The 21768-nt window shown below is 44.2% G+C and overlaps 2 protein-coding genes across 2 annotated transcripts; both read left to right on the top strand.

Annotated features, from left to right (window-relative positions):
- The first annotated feature begins 1845 nt into the window (after positions 1 to 1845).
- emp3a (epithelial membrane protein 3a (MAM blood group)) lies at positions 1846 to 14486 on the top strand. The gene is made up of 5 exons (XM_014166273.3): positions 1846 to 1994; positions 9159 to 9281; positions 12190 to 12292; positions 12532 to 12672; positions 12877 to 14486. Exons 2-5 carry the CDS (start codon positions 9204 to 9206, stop codon positions 13050 to 13052), a joined length of 498 nt encoding a protein of 165 aa, XP_014021748.1. The 5' UTR covers positions 1846 to 1994; positions 9159 to 9203; the 3' UTR covers positions 13053 to 14486.
- A 150-nt stretch (positions 14487 to 14636) lies between these two features.
- sack1e (scaffolding CK1 anchoring protein E) lies at positions 14637 to 21351 on the top strand. The gene is made up of 9 exons (XM_014166270.3): positions 14637 to 16696; positions 17001 to 17147; positions 18395 to 18519; positions 18613 to 19062; positions 19501 to 19563; positions 19716 to 19775; positions 19922 to 20168; positions 20329 to 20541; positions 20691 to 21351. Exons 1-9 carry the CDS (start codon positions 16235 to 16237, stop codon positions 20886 to 20888), a joined length of 1965 nt encoding a protein of 654 aa, XP_014021745.1. The 5' UTR covers positions 14637 to 16234; the 3' UTR covers positions 20889 to 21351.
- The last annotated feature ends 417 nt before the right edge of the window (positions 21352 to 21768 follow it).

Genomic DNA, 21768 nt, shown 5'->3' with positions numbered 1-21768 from the left:
ACATAGATGTGGTCAGGATATAGTAGGGTAGACAGTAGGATAAAAGTACTAAGCCTAACCACAGACCTAACTTAACCCTAGATTCATGCCTACACCCCACTTCAACCATAACCTAACCCTAGCTTCATGCCTAGACCCCACTTCAACTATAACTTAACCCTAGCTTCATGCCTACATCCCAGTTCAACTCTAACCCTAGCTTCATGCCTAGACCCCACTTCAACTATAACTTAACCCTAGCTTCATGCCTACATCCCAGTTCAACTCTAACCCTAGCTTCATGCCTAGATCCCACTTCAACTATAACTTAACCCTAGCTTCATGCCTACATCCCAGTTCAACTCTAACCCTAGCTTCATGCCTAGATCCCACTTCAACTATAACTTAACCCTAGCTTCATGCCTACATCCCAGTTCAACCCTAACCCTAGCTTCATGCCTACATCCCAGTTCAACCCTAACCCTAGCTTCATGCCTACCCCCCAGTTCACCCTAACTTCATGCCTACACCCCACTTCAACCCTAACTTAATTGTAGCTTCATGCCTACACCCCAGTTCAACCCTAACCCTAGTATCAGCCTAATCTTGGCATAACCCTTATGTTCAACCCTGGCTCAAATCTTAACCTCTCCAAATAGGGCTCCCCCACCTCTGAATTCCCAATTTAAAGGTGCTACACCTAGAATTTAGCAGAATTCCTACATTGGTCACTTGACCCAATTTCCACTAGATAACACAGCCACAAAGTCAAAGCAGCTTTCCCATTTCCCATTTTGACAGATGCAGCTCTGTTGGGAGACATCAAAAAGTGAATATCACAGCCAATCACAACACTGGAGGGTTAGTAATACTGTGAAACACTATCATTCCACTATTACTGCAGCTATATTATGGACATTTTCTATTTAAAAAAACTGCATGCAACCATAGACCAAGCTGCAATTCAGATCAAAATAGGGGGTCATTATATACAAAAATAAACATCAGTGTTCAGTTTAATGGAATTGAATTACATTGAATTTTATCAAGGCACTTTATGGAAAAATGTACATTTGTTAATTTGGTGTCTTTTTACATTATTCTATTTTATTGTATGTTTTTTGTCAAATTTTGCCTTTACATTCAAATAAAGCAGATTTCGTGAACATATTTTAGTTTGTCTTATTGTGTTAACCTTTAGCCTACTTGTTTAGGTTTCTTGTGTGGTCTCAGTTTTCCCACTCACTAGGAATCAAAAGTGTTCTCTAATGAGAAGCAATTTCCTCCCATTGACTGAATCCAGCCTGGCAACAGTAGCCAACCGAACTGTACTACAGACAGACTAACCCAGAATGGGTTATACAGTACATCTCCCATATTCCCTCACAGTTGACCCTAGATCAAAGCAATGGATCACTTTAAACTGGTAGTCTACTCAACTATAGTGTGACTTTGGATACAACTTGACAAAACAAATACATGAGGTCAATTGCTCCTGACAAATGCAATAATAATGTATGTTGATATGACAGTTAAGATCCTTCTGTCTCAATAAACTGACACTGAACACGTATATTACATATTTCTACTCTTGCTGTAGGGTTATGGAACAGGTCGAAAGCAAAGTATGAATTATTCCCATTCTATGTATACCATGCCAACATACGAATGTAATGTTTACAATATGTAGCTTTTCATGTGATTGACTCGGTTTATGACTGTGGGGGGTCCAGTGCAGTGGGTAGTCGGTAGTCATTTTTAGTCAGTTGGTCCAGACTGTAGACTTTGGGGGAGGGCAGAGGAAGTGGAAGTTTAAAACTCCCCCTATATCCCACTCTACATTCCAACCCCTGTCTTTCTCTAAATTCTGGAGACAGAGTGTGGGAGAAGACGAAGAGTAGAGGGGGAGGAGATTGGCATCTGTGAGGAAAGCCCGATTGCAGCAGAAGAGAGAGGGCTGCTGAGGGTTACAGAACCAGCCACTTGGCCCCAGGAACTGAGATTTGCAGTCTAAGGTAAGTCGCAATATCAAGGCTTTGAACTTGACTTGACAGTCTTGATCCATCTTTGGTTATAGTGATATCTATTGTGTTTTTGCTTTGATTTAACAGTGACACAAATATACTATATACCAACATCATTATGTGTGTGTTGAAATGGATACTTTTAAGAATCAGTGAAAGTATATCATTTAATATAATTGTTATTCTCAATCTAGAATGTAATGTTATCAGAGTCAATGTACTTTGTTTTCACGCAACAGTTCCCTTTCAGTCACTCACTCGGCGTAACATACTATGGGGAGTCAACGTCAATGACGGGCCAATAGTTGCTGAGCCTGCCCTCGGAAGCCTTCCTGGTTATAATACCAGACTCGCATTCATTTCCTCAATTCTTCGCTCTTCAGCTCACCTAAAGGGAGAAAGGGTCACACAATTTACAAGCTTTTCAAGCACAAAAAGATTACGATTTTCGGCACCAACTTAGGTGTCTGTTATTGGGGAGAGAGTACTGGTACCCCTAAGTGTTGCGAGTTTTGGGTGTTGGTATCGGTTTTTGTGTTTGATAAAAGCTAACTTCTTTCTGTTCTTTCTGCTCTGCTTGTGTAGCCAGTGCTTCCTTGCTTGAGTAAGATGGCCAGTGGTAAGAGTAAGTTCAAAAAGGCTAACCAGCTGAGTTTTAACCTCCGACCGTACCCTAGGGCATACTCACAAGTGTTGAAACACGCTCAGTAGGCTTTTGGCTCAGACCAGTGACGGTTATTCCGATGAAGCAACCTCAGGAATGGGGTTGTCTGAGGCCGAGAGAGAGCAGCAGCGGTGGTAGGAGTTCATTCCGGTTTCTCTGGCAGTGTTCAGAGTCTAGATTCCTGGGATGTTATACTATCCCTAGTTGGCTCAGGGGCAGCTCTGGGGCAGCCTAAAGCCCCAGCTTTGGATTTGGTGGTGGAGAGTGAACCATTGGTGGTTAATGCGCCTTTGTTGGAGCTGTGTCGTCGGGTGGCAGATCACCTGGAGATGGATTGGCTGTCTTCTCCCCCGCAGCAGAGTTCCTCCAGGTTGGGGAGAAGGCATTTACCTCCTGTCCCTTCAGTGCGGTGAAGCGTCACTTACCCCTGTATAAAGATTTTCCCCGATGAGCTAAAGGCGACCTGGGATTCCCCTCATTCAGCCAGGCTGGTGCTACCAGGTTATGGCGAGTTCGTGATTGTTGAGGGTATGGAGAAGGCGGGGCACGTTTACAGTCTGATGGATGGAAAGCTGGTGAGAAACTGAGCTCCAGATGCTAATAACGGGGATAATCCTAGCACGGTGCTGCCGAATAAACAGTGCCGGCAGATCAGCTGGACAAAGTGTACCAGGGTGAGGGGTGTGGCGGCCCGGCCATTGAATGTGGTCACAATGCTGCAGATATATCAAATCGATTTGCTGCAGGAGCTGAATAAGACTGTGGAGGCGGGGAAGCCAGTTTCAGGGTTTGCAAGTTCAAAATGCTCACACTCCACCGGCTATTGTTGTCCATGCGTCTCATCGATTGGTTCAAATCCGTAGATCTGAAGGATGCGTATTTATGTAACCGATTTGAAATGGCTAGTTAGATAGCGGTCCTGCCTTTCGGGCTCTCCCTATCACCCGCACCTTTTCTGTGGTGGTGGAGCCGGCTTTGGCACCGTTGTGGTGCCAGGGATAGGAGTATTGGCCTATCTGGGTGATTGGCTGGTCGTAGCGGTGTCGAGGGAACAGGAGGAGCTCCACACGTTGGTTTCCCATATTCAGTCTCTGGGGTTCATAGTGAATCACAAGAAAAGTTGTTTGACGCCGGCTCAGCGCATTCTGGTTCTCGTTCTGGACTCGGGTTCTGAATCATGCGTTTTTGTCCCAACAGAGGAGGCTCGCATACCGGCTCTGTCTGGCAAGGTTTCAGCTGTGCCTTTTCGCTTGTGCCTGCGGTTATTAGGTCTGATGGCCTCTATGATAGCTGTGGTGTCTCTGGGACTTCTGTTGATGTGTCTGTTTCAGTGCTGGGTGGTTGCTATGTGTCTGGACGCATCTCACCACTGCCATCGGTTGCTCAAGGTATCTCCGTGGTGCCTAAGGGACCCGTGACTGCTGTTGCAGGGGATTCTCATGGGCCAGGTAGTGTTCAGCAGGGTGATCACGACAGATGCATCCTTACTGGGATGGGGAGCGCTGTGTGTGGGCTACTCGGAAAGAGGGATTTGGTCAACAGTGCAAAGAGCGCAGCATATCAATTATCTAGAGCTACCGACTGTTTTGCTAGCGCTGAGGCGTTTCCTTTCGATGTTGGAAGGTCAGTATGTGTTGGTAAGGTCCAACAACAGGATGGTGGTGGCGTACATCAACAGGCATGGGGGGGACACGGTCTCTCTCACTCCTACACATGGCCTGTTATCTGCTCGTATAGAGCAGTGCGCATTTCCTGTCGCTCAGGGCGACGTATCTTCCTGGATCTCTCAACGTGGGTGATAGAGAATCATTGTACCATCTAAACCGCTGTGAAATATCTTTTTCATAAGCACAAATATTGTATTTTCAGTTGTTTCAAGCTGGTGTACAAAATCACAAAATAAAGACGCAAAAACTAAACTTATGAACTGGAAGCATAGAAATAGTGCACATAGAACAGATCTACCGCTTCTTAAACTTGCTTTCAATGAGAATGACAGATCTATAACACAGATGTGAATTTGGTCAGGTCTCCCAAAAAGTTACATATTGCAGCTTATTGAACAGTAAGTTGCATTTCATGTCACTGTTTACACTGTATTAATCATGCACATGTCGAGTTTAACACACTATATTTCCCTCAGAGTTTACTCTGTGTAATGCTGTGTAGTCAGCAGCTAAGTGTGTTAATAAGCTAAGTAAACTAGCATGGTGTATCTGTAGCATGGTTAGTGCATTAGCACTTCATATTGTGTATATGCATAGAGAACATGTGTATGGCATCGTTCCCTTAGTTACCGCTTACACACAAGTTCTGACTGAGAACTGGTGTAAGCAGACCACTATCTCAAATCTACTGCTGATAATCTGAATAATCCTTCCAAATCTTGGCAAGAGGTTGTAAATCTGACATTCTAGAGGTGTGCCTCAAGGATCAATTTTAGGTCCACTGTTGTTAATTATCTATGTCAACAACATTGGGAGACATTGAGACAGCTGATGTAAAAAAAATTATGTGGATGACACTGTTCTCTATTCAAGTGGCAGTAGTTTGACTTTGGTTTAAAAACAAACTCAAATGGCTTTTAACATCATTCAACAGAATCTGTACGATTTGAAGCTTTTTCTGAATTGCTCTAAAACAAAATACATGGTATTTTCCAATACTAAACACTCTGAAAACCATGTCATTACTACCTTGGAAAGGAAGTCTATATAGCAAGTAAAGACAAATATCTAGGAGTTTGGGTGGATGAGAAGCTGAGCTTCGCTAATCATGTTGAGGACCTGGTGAAGAAGATCAAGTTGAGAATAGTTTTTTTTCAGGCTTGTTTTTCTTTGGAGGCCAGAAAAGAGCTGCTACGGTGTATATTCCTGTCTATCTTGATGATGTCATTTATATGCAGACCTCAAGCACTACCCTGAAGGCACTTGATTCTGTGTATCATGCAGCTCCTAGGTTTATTACCGACCAAAAGCATCTGACATGCCACTGTGATCTCTATAGTGTTGTCAGCTGACTCTGTGTAGGCTTAAACATTGGTATGTTAGGATCAATAAGCCACAGCCCAGGGATCCTCAGCCCCTGTCCCAGTATCTCTTCCACCAGCTGTAGCCCAGGGACCACCACCTGGCTCTTAGCTAAGAGTCATCCCTGTTCCAGTTAGGGGGGCTTCAGAAGCCAACAACAAGCCCCCACCTGCTCCTGATGAGGAGCCCAGCTCATCTCCAGCCACGGTCCCTCCCATGTTGCTAGGACTACAGTACTACAGTAAGTCTTACAGGTCCCCTTACAGATTGTATATCCCCATAGTATGTTATACCGAGTGACCAACTGAAAGGGAACTTACAGTTCTGAATATAACTACTGTTCCCTAAAGGAGGGAACGAGGTATAACATATTTTGGCCCTGCGCCATCAAGGGGTTTGGGCTAGCTGAAGAGCGGTACTGAATTTAGGAAATAAATGTGAGCGTCTGTATTACAGCCAGGAAGGCGGGGCTTCCGAAGGCAGTCTCGGCATCAATTGGCCCATTGGGAGTGATTTCAGTTTTCTTCAGGTGAATATGATTGGTCGTTGACTCCCCACAGTATTTTTTGCCTCATGCCCTCCTTCAGGGAACAGTAGTTATATTCATAACTGTACATTCTCCCTCCTACTATGTTAATTCCTCAGGTTTGCTCCTCTTCGTACTAGGTAAGTACTATATAAACAGTACAGTTTACCTCAGCAGGGAAAAAGCCTAATGCCAACCAGATAAAGAATGTGATGAGACACATACCTTTTAGAATAGTCATTACCAATATAATGGAAACAAATCTCTCTCTCACTATTTCACGCATGGGAACATGTATGTGTTGTATTTGAATTTAGAAAGGAGAAGAAGAGTACTGTAAGGTATGCGTAACTGGCTGCAGGGAAGTCAGGCGCAGGAGAGCAGAATTTGGGTAGCAAACGGATCCCTTTATTACGGCGAACAAACACACGGCACTAAGAATACTAAACAAATACGGGTTGACATAACCCGGCGCAAACCAGTCTAACGTGCACATACACGTAACAACAAACAATTTCACACACAGACATGGGGGGGGGGGGGACAGAGGGTTATATACACGTCAAATAATGAGGGAATGTAAACCAGGTGTGTGGGAAAACAAGACAAAACAAATGGAAAATGAAAGGTGGATCAGCGATGGCTAGAAAACCGGTGACGTCGACCGCCGAACGACGCCCGAACAAGGAGAGGAAGTCGTGACAAGTACATACACACAGTCTGCTCTATTCTGAAACTGAATGTCTGAACTTAGACCTCCATTGGCATTCATCCCATAAACAGGCAAATGGGCAAGCTAGAGGAGACTGTGAAATGAACTCCTCTCAAGAAATACTTTTATTCCAGCCATTTGTTGTTGAATAGAGATGCATATTAGATTATTTACAGTATGAGGATGGGGATGGGATATAATCTTGTCCTGCATTGCTTCTAGACATCTGTATATATGTGCACAGGCTCACAGGAAAGAGATACGTCTACAAACAGTTGAAGTCGGAAGTTAACATACACTTAGGTTGGAGTCATTAAAATTTGTTTTTCAACCACTCCACAAATTTCTTGTCAACAAACTATAGTTTTGGCAAGTCAGTTAGGTCATCATCTACTTTGTGCATGACACAAGTAATTTGTCCAACAATTGTTTACAGACAGATTATTTCACTTATAATTGAGTGTATCACATTTCCTGTGGGTCAGAAGTTTACATGCACTAAGTTGACTGTTCCTTCAAACAGCTTGGAAAATTCCAGAAAATGAAGTCATGGCTTTAGAAGCTTCTGATAGGCTAATTGACATCATTTGAGTCAATTGGAGGTGTACCTGTGGATGTTTTTCAAGGCCTACCTTCAAACTCAGTGCCCCGTGCTTGACATCATGGGAAAATCAAAAGAAATCAGCCAAGACCTGAGAAAAAAATGTTTGACCTCCACAGGTCTGGTTCATCCTTGGGAGCAATTTCCAAATGCCTGAAGGCACCACGTTCATCTGTACAAACAATAGTACGCAAGTATAAACACCATGGGACCACGCCGCCGTCATACTGCTCAGGAAGGAGACGTGTTCTGTCTCCTAGAGATGAACGTACTTTGGTGTGAGAAGTGCAAATCAATCCCAGAACAACAGCAAAGGACCTTGTGAAGATGCTGGAGGAAACAGGTATAAAAGTATCTACATCCACAGTAAAACGAGGCCTATATTGACATAACCTGAAAGGCTGCTCAGCAAGGAAGAAGCCACTGCTCCAAAACCGCCATAAAAAAAAGCCAGACTACGGTTTGTAACTGCACATGGGGACAAAGATCTTACTTTTTGGAGAAATGTCCTCTGGTCTGATGAAACAAAAATAGAGCTGTTTGGCCATAATGACCATCGTTATGTTTGGAGGAAAAAGGGGGAAACTTGCTAGCCGAAGAAAACCATCCCAAACGTGAAGCACGGGGGTAGCAGCATCATGTTGTGGGGGTGCTTTGCTGCAGGAGGGACTGGTGCACATCACAAAATAGATGGCTTCATGAGGCAGGAAAATTATGTGGATGTATTGAAGCAGCATCTCAAGACATCAGTCAGGAAGTTAAAGCTTGGTCGCAAATGGGTCTTCCAAATGGACAATGACCCCAAGCATACTTCCAAAGTTGTGGCAAAATGGCTTAAGGACAACAAAGTCAAGGTATTGGAGTGGCCATCACAAAGCCCTGACCTCAATTCTATAGAACATTTGTGGGCAGAACTGAAAAAGCGTGTGCAAGCAAGGAGGCCTACAAACCTGACTCAGTTACACCAGCTCTGTCAGGAGGAATGGGCCAGAATTCACCCAACTTATTGTGGGAAGCTCGTGGAAGGCTACCCGAAACTTTGACCCAAGTTAAACAATTTAAAGGCAATGCTACCAAATACTAATTGAGTGTATGTATACTTCTGACCCACTGGGAATGTGATGAAAGAAATTAAAGCTGAAATAAATCATTCTCTCTGCTATTATTCTGACATTTCACATTCTTTAACTAAAGTGGTGATCCTAACTGACCTAAGACATGACATTTTTACTAGGATTAAATGTCAGGAAAAACTGAGTTTAAATATATTTGGCTAATGTGTATGTAAACTTCCCACTTCAACTGTACATGTTTCTAGTCTGATTGAAATTATAATAGTAATAATAGTAGCAGTAGACAGGGGTTTCAGACAAGTGACAGGATTTATTTACTAAACCTACAGCATGTTGGAGCTCTGCTATGTTCTTCAAAAGCAGTTCAGGCTCTCTAGATTCCCCTGACTAAGATGCCTGTGGTGGGTTGATAGATGGGCAGAGAGAGATAGTCACTGCAGGCATATGTTGAGGAGCATGATGAAAGCGAACATGTTTCCCCCTGAGAGAGAGAGCGAGAGAGAGAGAGCAGTGTTTCAGGCCACTGTCTCAAGACTCTGTCTATGTCCAGGACCCCTGGGTGTGGCCTCAGTGGAAGCTCCCAACAGCAGCCATCATGGTTCTCCTGCTCATGTCTGTGACTGTGCTGCATCTGCTCACTCTGGCCATGCTGTTCATCGCTACCATGGAGAAGGTGAGACACTCTCCACTGTTAGCCAATCTCAACAACTAACAAAGTTAGTGTGAGAGAGGTAGAACAATTATTGTTATCAATCAATAATAACAAACCTCCTGGCAATGACAACTTAGATGGAAAGCTACTGAGGATGGCAGCTGACTCTATGGCCACTCCCATCTGTCCTATCTTTAATCAGTCTAGAGGGAGCTGCACCACTTGGGGGCGCCCGAGTGGTGCAGCGGTCTAAGGCACTTCATCTCAGTGCTCGAGGCATCACTACAGACCCTGGTTCGAATCCAGGCTGTATCGCAACCGGCCGGGATTGGGAGTCCCATAGGGCGGCGCACAATTGGCCCAGCGTTGTCCGGGTTTAGCTGGTGTAGGCCGTCATTGTAAATAAGAATTTGTTCTTATCTGACTTGCCTAGTTAAATAAAGGTTAAATAATAATACATCAAAAATTGTCCTCAGGCCTGGAGGGAAGCCAAAGTAATTCTGCTACCCAAGAGTAGTAAAACAGCCTTTACTGGTTCTAACAGCAGACGTATCTGCCAGCTCTTAGCAAACTGTTGGAAAAATGGTGTTTGCCCAAATACAATGTTATTTCTCTGACACACACTTACCCCACCAGACATCAAATCAAATCAAATGTATTGGTCACATACACATGGTTAGCAGGTGTTAATGCGAGTGTAGCGAAATGCTTGTGCTTCTAGTTCCGACCATGCAGTAATATCTAACAAGTAATCTACCAATTCCACAACAACTACCTTGTACACACAAGTGTAAAGGAATGAATACGAATATGTACATAACAATATATAAATGAGTGATGGCCGAACGGCATAGGCAAGATGTAATAGATGGTATGGAGTACAGTATATACATATGAGATGAGTATTGTAGGGTATGAAAACATATAAAGCAGCATTGTTTAAGGTGGCTAGTGATACATTACATCAGGATGGCAAGATGCAGTAGATGGTATAGAGTACAGTATACACATATGAGATGAGTAATGTAGGTTATGAAAACATTATATAAAGTGGCATTGTTTAAAGTGGCTAGTGATACATCTAATTACATCAAGATGGCAAGATGCAGTAGATGGTATGGCGTACGGTATATACATATGAGATGAATAATGTAGGTTATGTAAACATTATCTAATATAAATAATATAAAGTGGCAAGTGATAAATTGATTACATACATTTTCCCATTATTAAAGTGGCTTGAGTTGAGTCAGTATGTTGGCAGCAGCCACTCAATGTTAGTGATGGCTGTTTAACAGTCTGATGGCCTTGAGATAGAAGCTGTTTTTCAGTCTCTTGGTCCCAGCTTTGATGCACCTGTACTGACCTCGCCTTCTGGGTGATAGCGGGGTGAACAGGCAGTGGCGCGGGTGGTTGCTGTCCTTGATGATCTTTTTGGTCTTCCTGTGACATCGGGTGGTGTAGGTGTCCTGGAGGGCAGGTAGTTTGCCCCCGGTGATGCGTTGTGCAGATCTCACTACCCTCTGGAGAGCCTTCTGGTTATGGGCAGAGCAGCTGCCGTACCAGGCGGTGATACAGCCCGACAGGATGCTCTCGATTGTGCATCTGTAAAAGTTTGTGAGTGTTTTTGGTGACAAGCCGAATTTCTTCAGCCTCCTGAGGTTGAAGAGGCGCTGCTGTGCTTTCTTCACCACACTGTCTGTGTGGGTGGACCATTTCAGTTTGTCCGTGATGTGTACGCCGAGGAACTTAAAACTCTCCACCCTCTCCACTACTGTCCCTTTGATGTGGATAGGGGGGTGCACCCTCTGCTGTTTCCTGAAGTCCACGATCATCTCTTTTGTTTTGTTGACATTGAGTGCGAGGTTATTTTCCTGACACCACACTCCGAGGGCCCTCACCTCCTCCCTGTAGGCCGTCTCGTCGTTGTTGGTAATCAAGCCTACCACTGTAGTGTCGTCTGCAGACTTAATGATTGAGTTGGATGCGTGCATGGCCACGCAGTCGTGGATGAACAGGGAGTACAAGAGAGGGCTGAGAACGCACCCTTGTGGGGACCCAGTGTTGAGGATCAGCGGGGTGGAGATGTTGTTACCTACCCTCACCACCTGGGGGCGCCCCGTCAGGAAGTCCAGGACCCAGTTGCACAGGGCGGGGTCCTCAGAGCATGTGCAGACCAGCTGGCTGGTGTGTTTACAGACATATTCAATCAATCATATTCAATCAATCCTTATCCCAGTCTGCTGTCCCCACATGCCACCAGGGGTCTTTTCACAGTCCCCAAATCCAGAACAAATTCAAAAAAGTGTACAGAATTATATAGAGCCATTATTGCATGGAACTCCCTTCCATCTCATATTGCTTAAAGGAACAGCAACCCTTTTTTTAAACAGATAAAGCAGCACCTCACAACGCCTCTCCCTTATTTGACCTAGTTATGTTGTGTGTACGTATTGATATGTAGGCCGTGTGTGCCATTTTGACATTTATGTAGTTCTGCCTTTGAGCTGTTGTTGTCTATTAATGTTCAATAATATGTCATGTTCAATTTTTTGTGTGGACCCCAGGAAGAGTAGCTGCTGCTTTCACAACAGCTTAATGGGGATCCTAATAAAATACCAAAATACCAAATCCGACTCCGCAGCACTTCCTGGCTTATGTTGCTGATATGACTATCAAAGGCTGAAGAGTGCAACCACAACAATGTTGAATATCAACATACGGATAGTACTATGGTGCTTAAGATAAACCTACCGTGACCTTATATAATATGCAGGAATTTGATTTATGGGTATCCAATCACATCGAAAGCTCTGAAGGAATCCAACAGTGGGAAGTAGCCTACCAGGTTTTATGATATGGGCAGATTGCCATGCACAGAACCTGCCTACTGAACTAAACCTTTCTTGTATTGTGTGTCTCTCTCTAGTCCTGGTGGGTCTGGACCGATGCTGAGATCACAGACCTCTGGTATAACTGCATTCACGACAACGTGACGGGAAACTGGCTGTGTGCTGCCTCTAACGAAAATGGTAAATAAAATAGGAAGTTTTATCCAGTCTACATGTGATCTTTAGGATCTAGTCTACGTGTGAATGAGGATGTCACTTTATATAACCGCGTCCCACCATTATTCTGTGTAATTATGCCTTTGAGGGATCATGTGCATGATGTTTGTGTTTTGTGTTTCCAATATAGGCTTCATATTCAATGTGTCTGTGTGTTGGTCCCAATGACATGGAGTCTCATGGCTCTTCTCTTGTTCCTCCAGACTGGTTGCAGGCTGTCCAAGCCCTGATGGTCTTCTCTGTGGGCTTCTCCTCTATCTCCTTCCTGGTCTTCCTGGGTCAGCTCTTCACCATGTCTAAAGTCGGGCTCTTCTATTTCCCAGGCCTTTGTCAGGTCTTCGCAGGTACTGTACTGGACCAGAACGTAACAGTTTATGGCAGCCAGTTATTTTGCGTGTGTACTTAATGTATATTGTTTTAGAGGTTTTGTCATTAACCTAGATAAGTTGCTTCCTCATTCTCTGTTAATTGTGGTTATTGATTCACACACGTTTATTCTCTGAAGATTTATTTACCCTCCCTGTCCCCTATCTGCTTTGCTCCTCCAGGTTTCACATCATTTGCTGCCTCGCTCATCTTCACGTTCCACCGTAAGGAGATCCTGGAGGACTCTAGAGACCTGAGCATGGGTCACTTTGGCTACTGCTTCATCCTGGCATGGTCCTGTGTACCCCTCCTGCTCTTCAGTGGAGTTCTGTATGTCCACCTGCGCAAGAGGCAGTGAGCCAAGACAGATGTGAGGGCAATAAGCAGCAGCATTCAGTATTACTTGGTACTGTTATCCTGTTATCACTCGACTGTAGTGAACATCAACAGAGACGCAATGTGCGATGAAAGAGAGGTCTTTATTTTCTTTGTAATAGATTTCCAATGGGATTTACATACACTACATGACCAAAAGTATGTGGACACCTGCTCATCGAACATCTCATTACAAAATCATGGGCATTAATATGGAGTTGGTCCCCCCTTTACTGCTATAACAGCCTCCACTCTTCTGGGAAGGCTTCCCACTAGATGTTGGAACATTGCTGCGGGGGACTTGCTTCCATTCAGCCACAAGAGCATTAGTGAGGTCATGCACTGATGTTGGGATATTAGGCCTGGCTCGCAGTCAGCGCTCATATTCATCCCAAAGGTGTTCGATGGGGTTGAGGTCAGGGCTCTGTGCAGGCCAGTCAAGTTCTTCCACACCGATCTCGACAAACCATTTCTGTATGGACCTCGCTTTGTGCACGGGGGCATTGTCATGCTGAAACAGGAAAGGGCCTTCCCCAAACTGTAGCCACAAAGTTGGAAGCACAGAATCGTCTAGAATGTCATTGTATGCTGTTGTGTTAAGATTTCCCTTCACTGGAACTAAGAGGCCTAGCCTGAACCATGAAGACCAGCCCCAGACCATTATTCATCCTCCATCAAACTTTATAGTTAGCACTATGCATTGGAGCAGGTAGCGTTCTCCTGGCATCCACTAAACCCAGATTTGTTCATCGGTCTGTCAGATGGTGAAGCGGGATGCATCACTCCAGAGAATGCGTTTCCACTACTCCAGAGTCCAATGCCGGAAAGCTTTACACCCCTCCAGCCGACGCTTGACATTGCGCATGGTGATTTTAGGCTTGTGTGCGGCTGCTCGGCCAGGGAAACCCATTTCATGAAGCTCCAGATGAACAGTTCTTGTGCTGACGTTGCTTCCAGAAGCAGTTCGGAACTCGGTAGTGAGTGTTGCAACAGAGGACAGACAATTTTTATGCGCTATGCCCTTCAGCACTCGGCGGACCCGTTCTGTCAGTTTGTGTGGTCTACCACTTCGCGGCTGAGCTGTTGTTACTCCTAGACATTCCACTTCACAATAACAGCACCTACAGTTGACTAGGGTAGCTCTAGCAGTGCAGAAATTTGACAAACTGACTTGTTGGAAAGGTAGCATCCTATGACCGTGCCACGAGTGCTGTCATTAAGGCCATTCTTCTGCCAATGTTTGTCTATGGAGATCGCATGGCTGTGTGCTAAATTTTATACACCTGTCAGCAACGGGTGTGGCTGAAATAGCCATATCCACTAATTTGAATGGGTGTCTTCATACTTTTGTATATATAGTGTATGTATTGTGTGCATACTATTACTGTATCTGTGAAATACACTTTTTATCATTTAATTTCATCTATCAACTGAGTCACTTCATTTTATAGAACATTTTTGACTGTAGGCAATATTGCTGCAGTTTGGGTTAATTCTGTCGTTTCTGTGATGAAGTATTTGATTGCATAAAATCTTCCTCATGATCAGCAAGAAAAGCCTCAAGTCATGGAGTTAACTGCAGAGGGGCTCTTGTGTGTTTAATTCCCTTGTGAAAGCTACTTAATATTCATAGCACATGCCCATTGTGGAGAACTCCAGTATGCCGTACCATAATAACCTCTGTAGAGTGTGTCATTATGTTCTTTGAGCTTCAGAGACACTCCTGTGAAGGGGCATTCACAGGTAGCTACCACACATACACCACAACATTAATATCTTACTGTAAAAAACACTTTATGGTCAAATAACATCATTAGCTGACAAAATGATTGTTCCACTTTGTAGAAACCCGTATCTCATGACATCATTCTGAGCACGGATGGTGGAAATTCGATGAGAGTCAATAGAAGGTGTGGGAAGAGGGGACTGCCCCCAGCGAGGCTTCCCCAGGCAGTCAGTGGGAGTCTGACTCCAGTCCTGCTCCTGTGGCTAGCAGACCTGTCCGTCTGGCTGGACCGGTCACAGGAGTCAGCTATGAAGTGAATGAAAAGGTTTTCTTTCATCAGCACATAATAGATAACACAAGGGAAGAAATATTATATACACCCTCTGTAGGGAGACACCTAAAAGCTGCTTTATTTTGGAAGATAGCCAGAATCCACAAGTTGGAACACAAGTTGACATGAGGATTTGAAAGTTGTCAGCTGTGCACTTCAGGGTAAGAAGTGGCGATTATCTCGAGGAAACAGGATCATGGCTGTGAGAGACTGAAAGGATCTGTCAGCAGAGCAGAACGCTTGGAGCAGAGAGAGAGGCAATGTGAGCAGAGAGAGGCAATGTGAGCAGAGAGAGGGGAGGAAGTTGAGAGCGAGGGAGGAGTTGTACGAGAGGGGGAGGAGGAAGATAAGAGAATCTGTTATAAGTTGGAGGTAATCATTCATATTTTAGGATATGAAGTGTGAAGGGTGAGTTGTCTTTTTTTATCACCACTATCATTATTTCATCGTTTTTAGTGGTTATGATCTCTTTAGTGATTATATATCATATCTCACTCAGAGCTATTTGTTCCTTATGTCAACAAGGACTTGTGACATGTATGTGAAAGGCTGGGAACTTTTTTTGCCTGTGTTTTCAAGATCATTCCCTTGAAGATATATCTGTGTCACAGCCCAAGCTGTTTGTGGAAATTACCTTATTTAACTGATTCTGGACAATGCTTTCAATTTTTTATTTTACCTTTATTTAACTAGGCAAGTCAGTTAAGAATAAATTCTTATTTTCAATGACAGCCTAGGAACAGCGGGTTAACTGCCTTGTTCAGGGGCAGAACGACAGATTTGTCCCTTGTCAGCTCGGGGATTTGAACTTGCAACCTTTCGGTTACTAGCCTAATGCTTTAACCACTAGGCTACCCTGCCACCCCAATGAGATCTAATGTGAGAATCAAGATTCATTGGCGACTGCATTTCTCTCAGAAGAAACAGAGGTATTGAAAAGGAGACTTCTACCGCACACAATTTTCCAGTAACAATTAGCATATCATTACTAGCTAGTGTAATTGGTGTCATGACTTTGGCTGGATCTGTGCTGCCCTAGTAGTGTTTGTACTAGTTCAAACGACAATCCTCATTCCCAAAGACCGAGGAGGCTACATACTGTACGGCCATGTCAAACTCCCAGGAACAGAGTCTGAATAAGGACGTGATATTTCTGCCTCTGTCTGAGTCCAGCCCGGAGTACCTTCACTGCGAGAGGGAGCGCTATGCGCTAGAACGCCTGCTGAGTGCGGGCCCCGAGGCCTTCTACACCACGCTGAGTGCAGAGCACCTCGTACCCTTCCTCTCCCCAGAGGAGGTGAACCAGATCAGTGGCAGGGTCAAGGACTACCATAGCAGCTATGAGGAGTTGGAGGGGGCTGAGGAGGATGGCAGCTCAGGGGTGCAAGACTTCTCTGCCAGGTACTTCCCCACCCACTCAGACTTCCCTCCACCTTGCCTGGAGCTGGGCTGGCCTGAGGGGGTCACCTGGGTGGGAATGGGACGCGCCATGGTCTACACCAGCCCACCTGCAGATGAACAACCTCCTGTCAGAGAGATCATCAGAAGACTACTGCAGGGGGCTAGCAAGGTATGTCTGAATGATTCAAGATGATATACTTTTAAGGCACAAAAATATAATCAGGCCTACATGCACTTGGCACATCAGTAAAAATATTGATTGTACGACGATTATTTGTAGCGGATGGCTGAGTTCATCGCTACTGCCTTACTGAGATCTAGAGGTGCGGTCAAGCCGGATCCATAAAGGCCTTTTCTTTGCTGAGTCAGTGTTGTTGATGGTGCTTCTTCAGTATGTTGTGTTAGGGTTTGCGACCTGGTCAGGGAGGAATATCCACTCTGTCACATATTAATCCAGAGTGTCTGCTGTACAGGTTATTGCCATGGTGACAGACAGACTGACAGATAGCACTGTGATTGGGGATCTACGCACTATCGCTTCACGGGGAGTCCCTGTTTACATTGTCCTGAACCAGAGATCCAGCCAGGAGAACCTCCCCCCTCACAGGCTGAGGCATCCGGTGAGTAACTACACCATATAAGGACTACAGACTCTGACTCCTGATGTCATTCATACCACTTAGCCAATCCCACATACCTTGTTAATTCACACAGTACCGAAACAACAGCTCAACATAGTAATAATCTTTGTCACAGTGCATCAGGTTTCATAAGAGCAGTACGAGCTCTGTGAGAGGGGAGTCATTAACCTGACATCTGGCTCTTTAGAAGCTGATGCACGCCCAGGCTGACGAGTCTCTGGTAACTCCTTTTTTTGGGGACATTTGTGGAATGTATCTGGGTGAAGCAACACAACTGAACAGGTTGTTCTGCATTTACTGTGTCAGTCTGTGCATCTCTTGGTGTGGCCAAGGTCACGTCTGTGGTAATGATATACAAGACAAAGGATATTATTGTGGACTACAGGAAAAGGAGAACCGAGCACACCCCCGTTCTCATCGATGGGGCTGTAGTGGAGCAGGTTGAGAGCTTCAAGTTCCTTGGTGTCCGCATCACCAACAAGCTAACATGGTCCAAGCACACCAAGACAGTCGTGAAGAGGGCACAACAAAACCTATTCCCCCTCAGGAGACTGAAAAGATTTGTCATGGGTCTTCAGATCCTCAAAAGGTTTTATAGCTGCACCATCGAGAGCATTCTGACAGGTTGCATCACCGCCTGGTATGGCAAATGCTCGGCCTCCGACCGCAAGGCACTACAGAGTGTAGTGCGTACGGCCCAGTACATCACCGGGGCCAAGCTTCCTGCCATCCATGACCTCTATACCAGGCGGTGTCAGAGGAAGGCCCTAAAAATTGTCAAAGACTCCAGCCACCCTAGTCATAGACTGTTCTCTCTGCTACCGCACGGCAAGTGGTACCGGAGCGCCAAGTCTAGGTCCAAGAGGCTTCTAAACAGCTTCACATATTACCTCGACTAACCGGTGCCCACATTGACTCTGTACCGGTACCCCCTGTAGCCTCGCTATTGTTATTTTACTGCTGCTCTTGAATTATTTGTAACATTTATTTGTTCGTTTTTTAAATTTATTTTTCTTAAAACTGCATTGTTGGTTAAGGACTTGTAAGTAAGCATTTCACTGTAAGGTCTACACTTGTTTTATTCGGCCCATGTGAAAAATAACATTTGATTTGATGTATACTGTATATTCTGGCAAAATGTAAGTAAATTCAAAGTCTATGTCTGTATCGACAGGGTTCGACAGGGTTGAAATAAAGTTGATTTCCACGTATTCTGCACTTCACAGAATATACAGGTTCGTGTTCTTGGAGGAAAGACCTTCTGTTCACGGGAGGGAAAGATAGTGATGGGGGAATTGAAGGACAACTTCCTCCTGGTGGATTTGGAGACAGTGGTCAATGGAAGCTACAGGTAAAGCAGCTAGGCGCTTTCCACTGGTTCTAACTTATAACATACTCAATTACCCTCTGACATCAAATAACAGCTTGTTATTGTGTTCACTAGCTTCACATGGTCAGACGCTCACCTGCACCGGCAGCTGGTGACGGTGCTGAGTGGCCCGGTGGTGGAATCCTTCGACCGAGAGTTCCGGATCCTCTTTGCAGCCTCACTTCCAGTTCCAGACACATGGAAGACCGCTAAGGCCCTAATAGATGAGCCCCATCACCACTCAGTGCTCCTGGACCTCAACAACCGGCCCAAGTATTTCCCCATGGAGCCTATCAACAGCCTCCCTCCTCCCCCACCTGCAGACTACACCCTGGATTGGGAGGCCCTGGGCGTCATCCACAGAGGAAGTCCTGTCAATCAACAAGGTGAACCCATGGACATGAATATGAACATGGAGGACCCATTACAACATTTTACAGCAGTGAACAAAAAGCCACCTTTTGGGGAGGAGTTTTGTCCGAAGGAGGTTGATCACCTCACAACTACGCATGTGTATGAGGGGAGGTATGTGTGATGAAACCACAGGGATTGCCACAATGTGATTCCCATACCTGTTTCTATGCCACAGAAGGCCAGATTTCCTAACCATTTGAAAGGTTTTTGATAAAAGCGTATACGGCTCTAAAGTGTACAAAAAGTCAGTTTCATGCATTCAGGTTTGATCATTTACCTTTCATTCCCTTCTAAACATATGTCAACAGGTGCAAACATAGCCCGTGTGTCAACGCAGACCCATATTATGAGCTTAGGGGTGTAGAAACCTAGAACATATGAAGCCAGTCATAGAAAGCATGTGATGTGTGATTGTATGTACTGTGAGCCACTGTCTTGATTGTATTTTCTCTCTGTATCACCTTTATCTGTAATACTTTTATCTTGTGGGGACAGTAGCAGTTTCTGTAAGATCGGTGTTGAGGTCTTTTTGTTCTTTTCACGTTACAGAATATGGGCCAACAATATCAATTTGGAGACTGAAATTCAGCTGGATAATCAGACGACTTTTAAGTGAGTCCATTTGGGAAATATGAGACTCATATGTGCTCAGTTTGCAATGTTATGGCATCCTTAAGAAGATAATGAGTTTACATAAGAGTAACTCTCCACAATACATGAGTAGTAATGTTATAACACCTGTCTGGTTTCGGATTACTTTGCAGCGGAGCTTTACCCTGTCAGAAAGAGAACCAACCGTCCACTGAAACAGAAACCCAACACAGGTGTGTAACACTGTGATAACTGTGACTATAATTGTGATTGTGAATTAAAGTTCAGAACTCAAGTTAATTAAATGGGTACATTACCATAGTAAACCAAGCCATACTTTGTCAGTGAATAGTACTAAAATGTAATTTTTCTCTTGAAGGGTCCAACCCAAAACATATGGCGGACACCTCTCCAAACAGAAGAGCTCTGAAGTTGATGAGAAAGAGTCTGTGGGGCCCAGTGAAAACAAAATGGAGACAGGCCCACGAGAAGAAGCTGTGGGCTTTCCCTCCAGAGAGAGAAGAGATCGTCCAACTAGAAGGGAAGATGTTATGGCAGAGGAGTTAGGCACAGAGGCAACTGAATCTAGAGTCAACTCTGGTGCTGATAGCCCCTCTACCTCTAGGGTGAGTCTCTGGTTAATAAATATACACACAGTCCTACTGCTACGGATTCATCCTGTATGGAATGACGATTCTGTATCATTTGGAGTACAATAAAATCCAATACTGTTAGATGTTCAAGGACAGAGTATGGACAGTGAAGGTTTGCTTTTCTCTCATGCAGAGACCTCTGATACTGAAGGTGCCTCAAAGTGAAAGCTTCAGCTCTTTGAGTGACATCATGAGGAGGCTGCAACCTCGTCAGAGCTCTTCAACCCAGCTAAGGAGGGGTGCTAAGACCACCGTGTCAGAACTCAGCAGTTCCATGATGGACCTGAGTGTGATGCATACAGACCCAGGCTTTAAAGAGAAGGGAACATCTGTGCCACAAGCCAGTGTAAGTGTAAGGATTTATGATTTATGTCACACCCTCACTGTGTATATGTACGTATGTACGTATGTGTGTGTTCCTTTCCCTGTGTGTGAGCAAGATGAATATAGAGAGCATCTACTGAGACATTCTCTGGTTTTCTCTTTTTCTGACAGTACTTTGACCCTATTCGAATGACCCCAGCCTTCGCCCTGATGAGGAAGAGGAATGATGAGTTTAAAACGGGGATCCTTAGGCCTCCCAAAACCTTTCTGCCTCCTACCACCAGGCCTCGCAGTGGCAGCGTTGGACTCCAGAGGGACTGGAGAAGGCCACAGAGTGACTTGGATCGAGGGAAGGAGGATAGAAAGTGATTGAGTTAAGAGGATGGAAGAGAACGAGGAAATGTCACTATGCGAACGGGACAGACAATGGTAGCTGCATTGAGAGCAGAGTCTAGTGTTGAATCACACAGACAAATTTGATGTGCATCTTCAGTGAAAATGGTTACTGTATTTACCTGGAAGATGAAGCAGGGAAGCCATCTGTTAAGGACAGCAGTTTGAAATGTAATGTAATGTAATGGATGTGAAAAATGTAAATCATCTCTCATAATACCGACGTTGTAGGTCCTACAAGATGATAAAATGCTTAGCAGAACAAATCTAAAACAGCCACAGTATTCATGGTTTCAGGCCCCACGCAAATGTATACATACCGGTCTTTGACTACAACAATAGATTTCTTGACATATTCCTTTGTTTCTTATGGAATATTGGATTAGGACTGTTTTTCATTATAGGTCAAATTGAATAAAATAACCTTTCATAATGTTAATTCACAAAGGTTGATCTGTTTAATATAACTTTCAATCATATGATATTTTGTTTATTATCATGATTAACTATGTCTCTGTCCTCGCAAATACACTATATTTTATAGTCCAGGGAAGACAAAAAAAAACATTTTCAATAATATATATATATACACACACATACATACATACAGTGGATTTAAAGTCTACACACCCCTGTTAAAATGGCAGGTTTTTGTGATGTAAAATAATGAGACGAAGATAAATCATGTCAGAAGTTTTTCCACCTTTAATGTGACCTATAACGTGAACAATTCAATTGAAAAACAAACTGAAATCTTTGAGGGGGAAAAATAAACTCACAATAACCTGGTTGCATAACTGTGCACACCCTTAACTAATACTTTGAACCTCCTTTTGATTTTATTACAGCACTAAGT

Source organism: Salmo salar, chromosome 22 (genome assembly GCF_965601325.2).
Source record: "Salmo salar chromosome 22, fSalSal1, whole genome shotgun sequence".
Taxonomy (NCBI): domain Eukaryota; kingdom Metazoa; phylum Chordata; class Actinopteri; order Salmoniformes; family Salmonidae; genus Salmo; species Salmo salar.
The sequence above is the reverse complement of the archived record's forward strand: the minus strand, read 5'-3'. Positions and strand labels throughout refer to the sequence as shown.

Bases quoted from the DNA above. Each gene is read 5' to 3' on its own strand.
- emp3a (XM_014166273.3), top strand. From the start codon at position 9,204: ATGGTTCTCCTGCTCATGTCTGTGACTGTGCTGCATCTGCTCACTCTG. The intron at 9,282-12,189 runs GTGAGACACTCT...GTCTCTCTCTAG, and splicing joins TCATCGCTACCATGGAGAAG to TCCTGGTGGGTCTGGACCGA. The intron at 12,293-12,531 runs GTAAATAAAATA...TTGTTCCTCCAG, and splicing joins TGCTGCCTCTAACGAAAATG to ACTGGTTGCAGGCTGTCCAA.
- sack1e (XM_014166270.3), top strand. From the start codon at position 16,235: ATGTCAAACTCCCAGGAACAGAGTCTGAATAAGGACGTGATATTTCTG. The intron at 18,520-18,612 runs GTAAAGCAGCTA...TGTGTTCACTAG, and splicing joins GTGGTCAATGGAAGCTACAG to CTTCACATGGTCAGACGCTC. The intron at 19,776-19,921 runs GTGTGTAACACT...TTTCTCTTGAAG, and splicing joins GAAACAGAAACCCAACACAG to GGTCCAACCCAAAACATATG.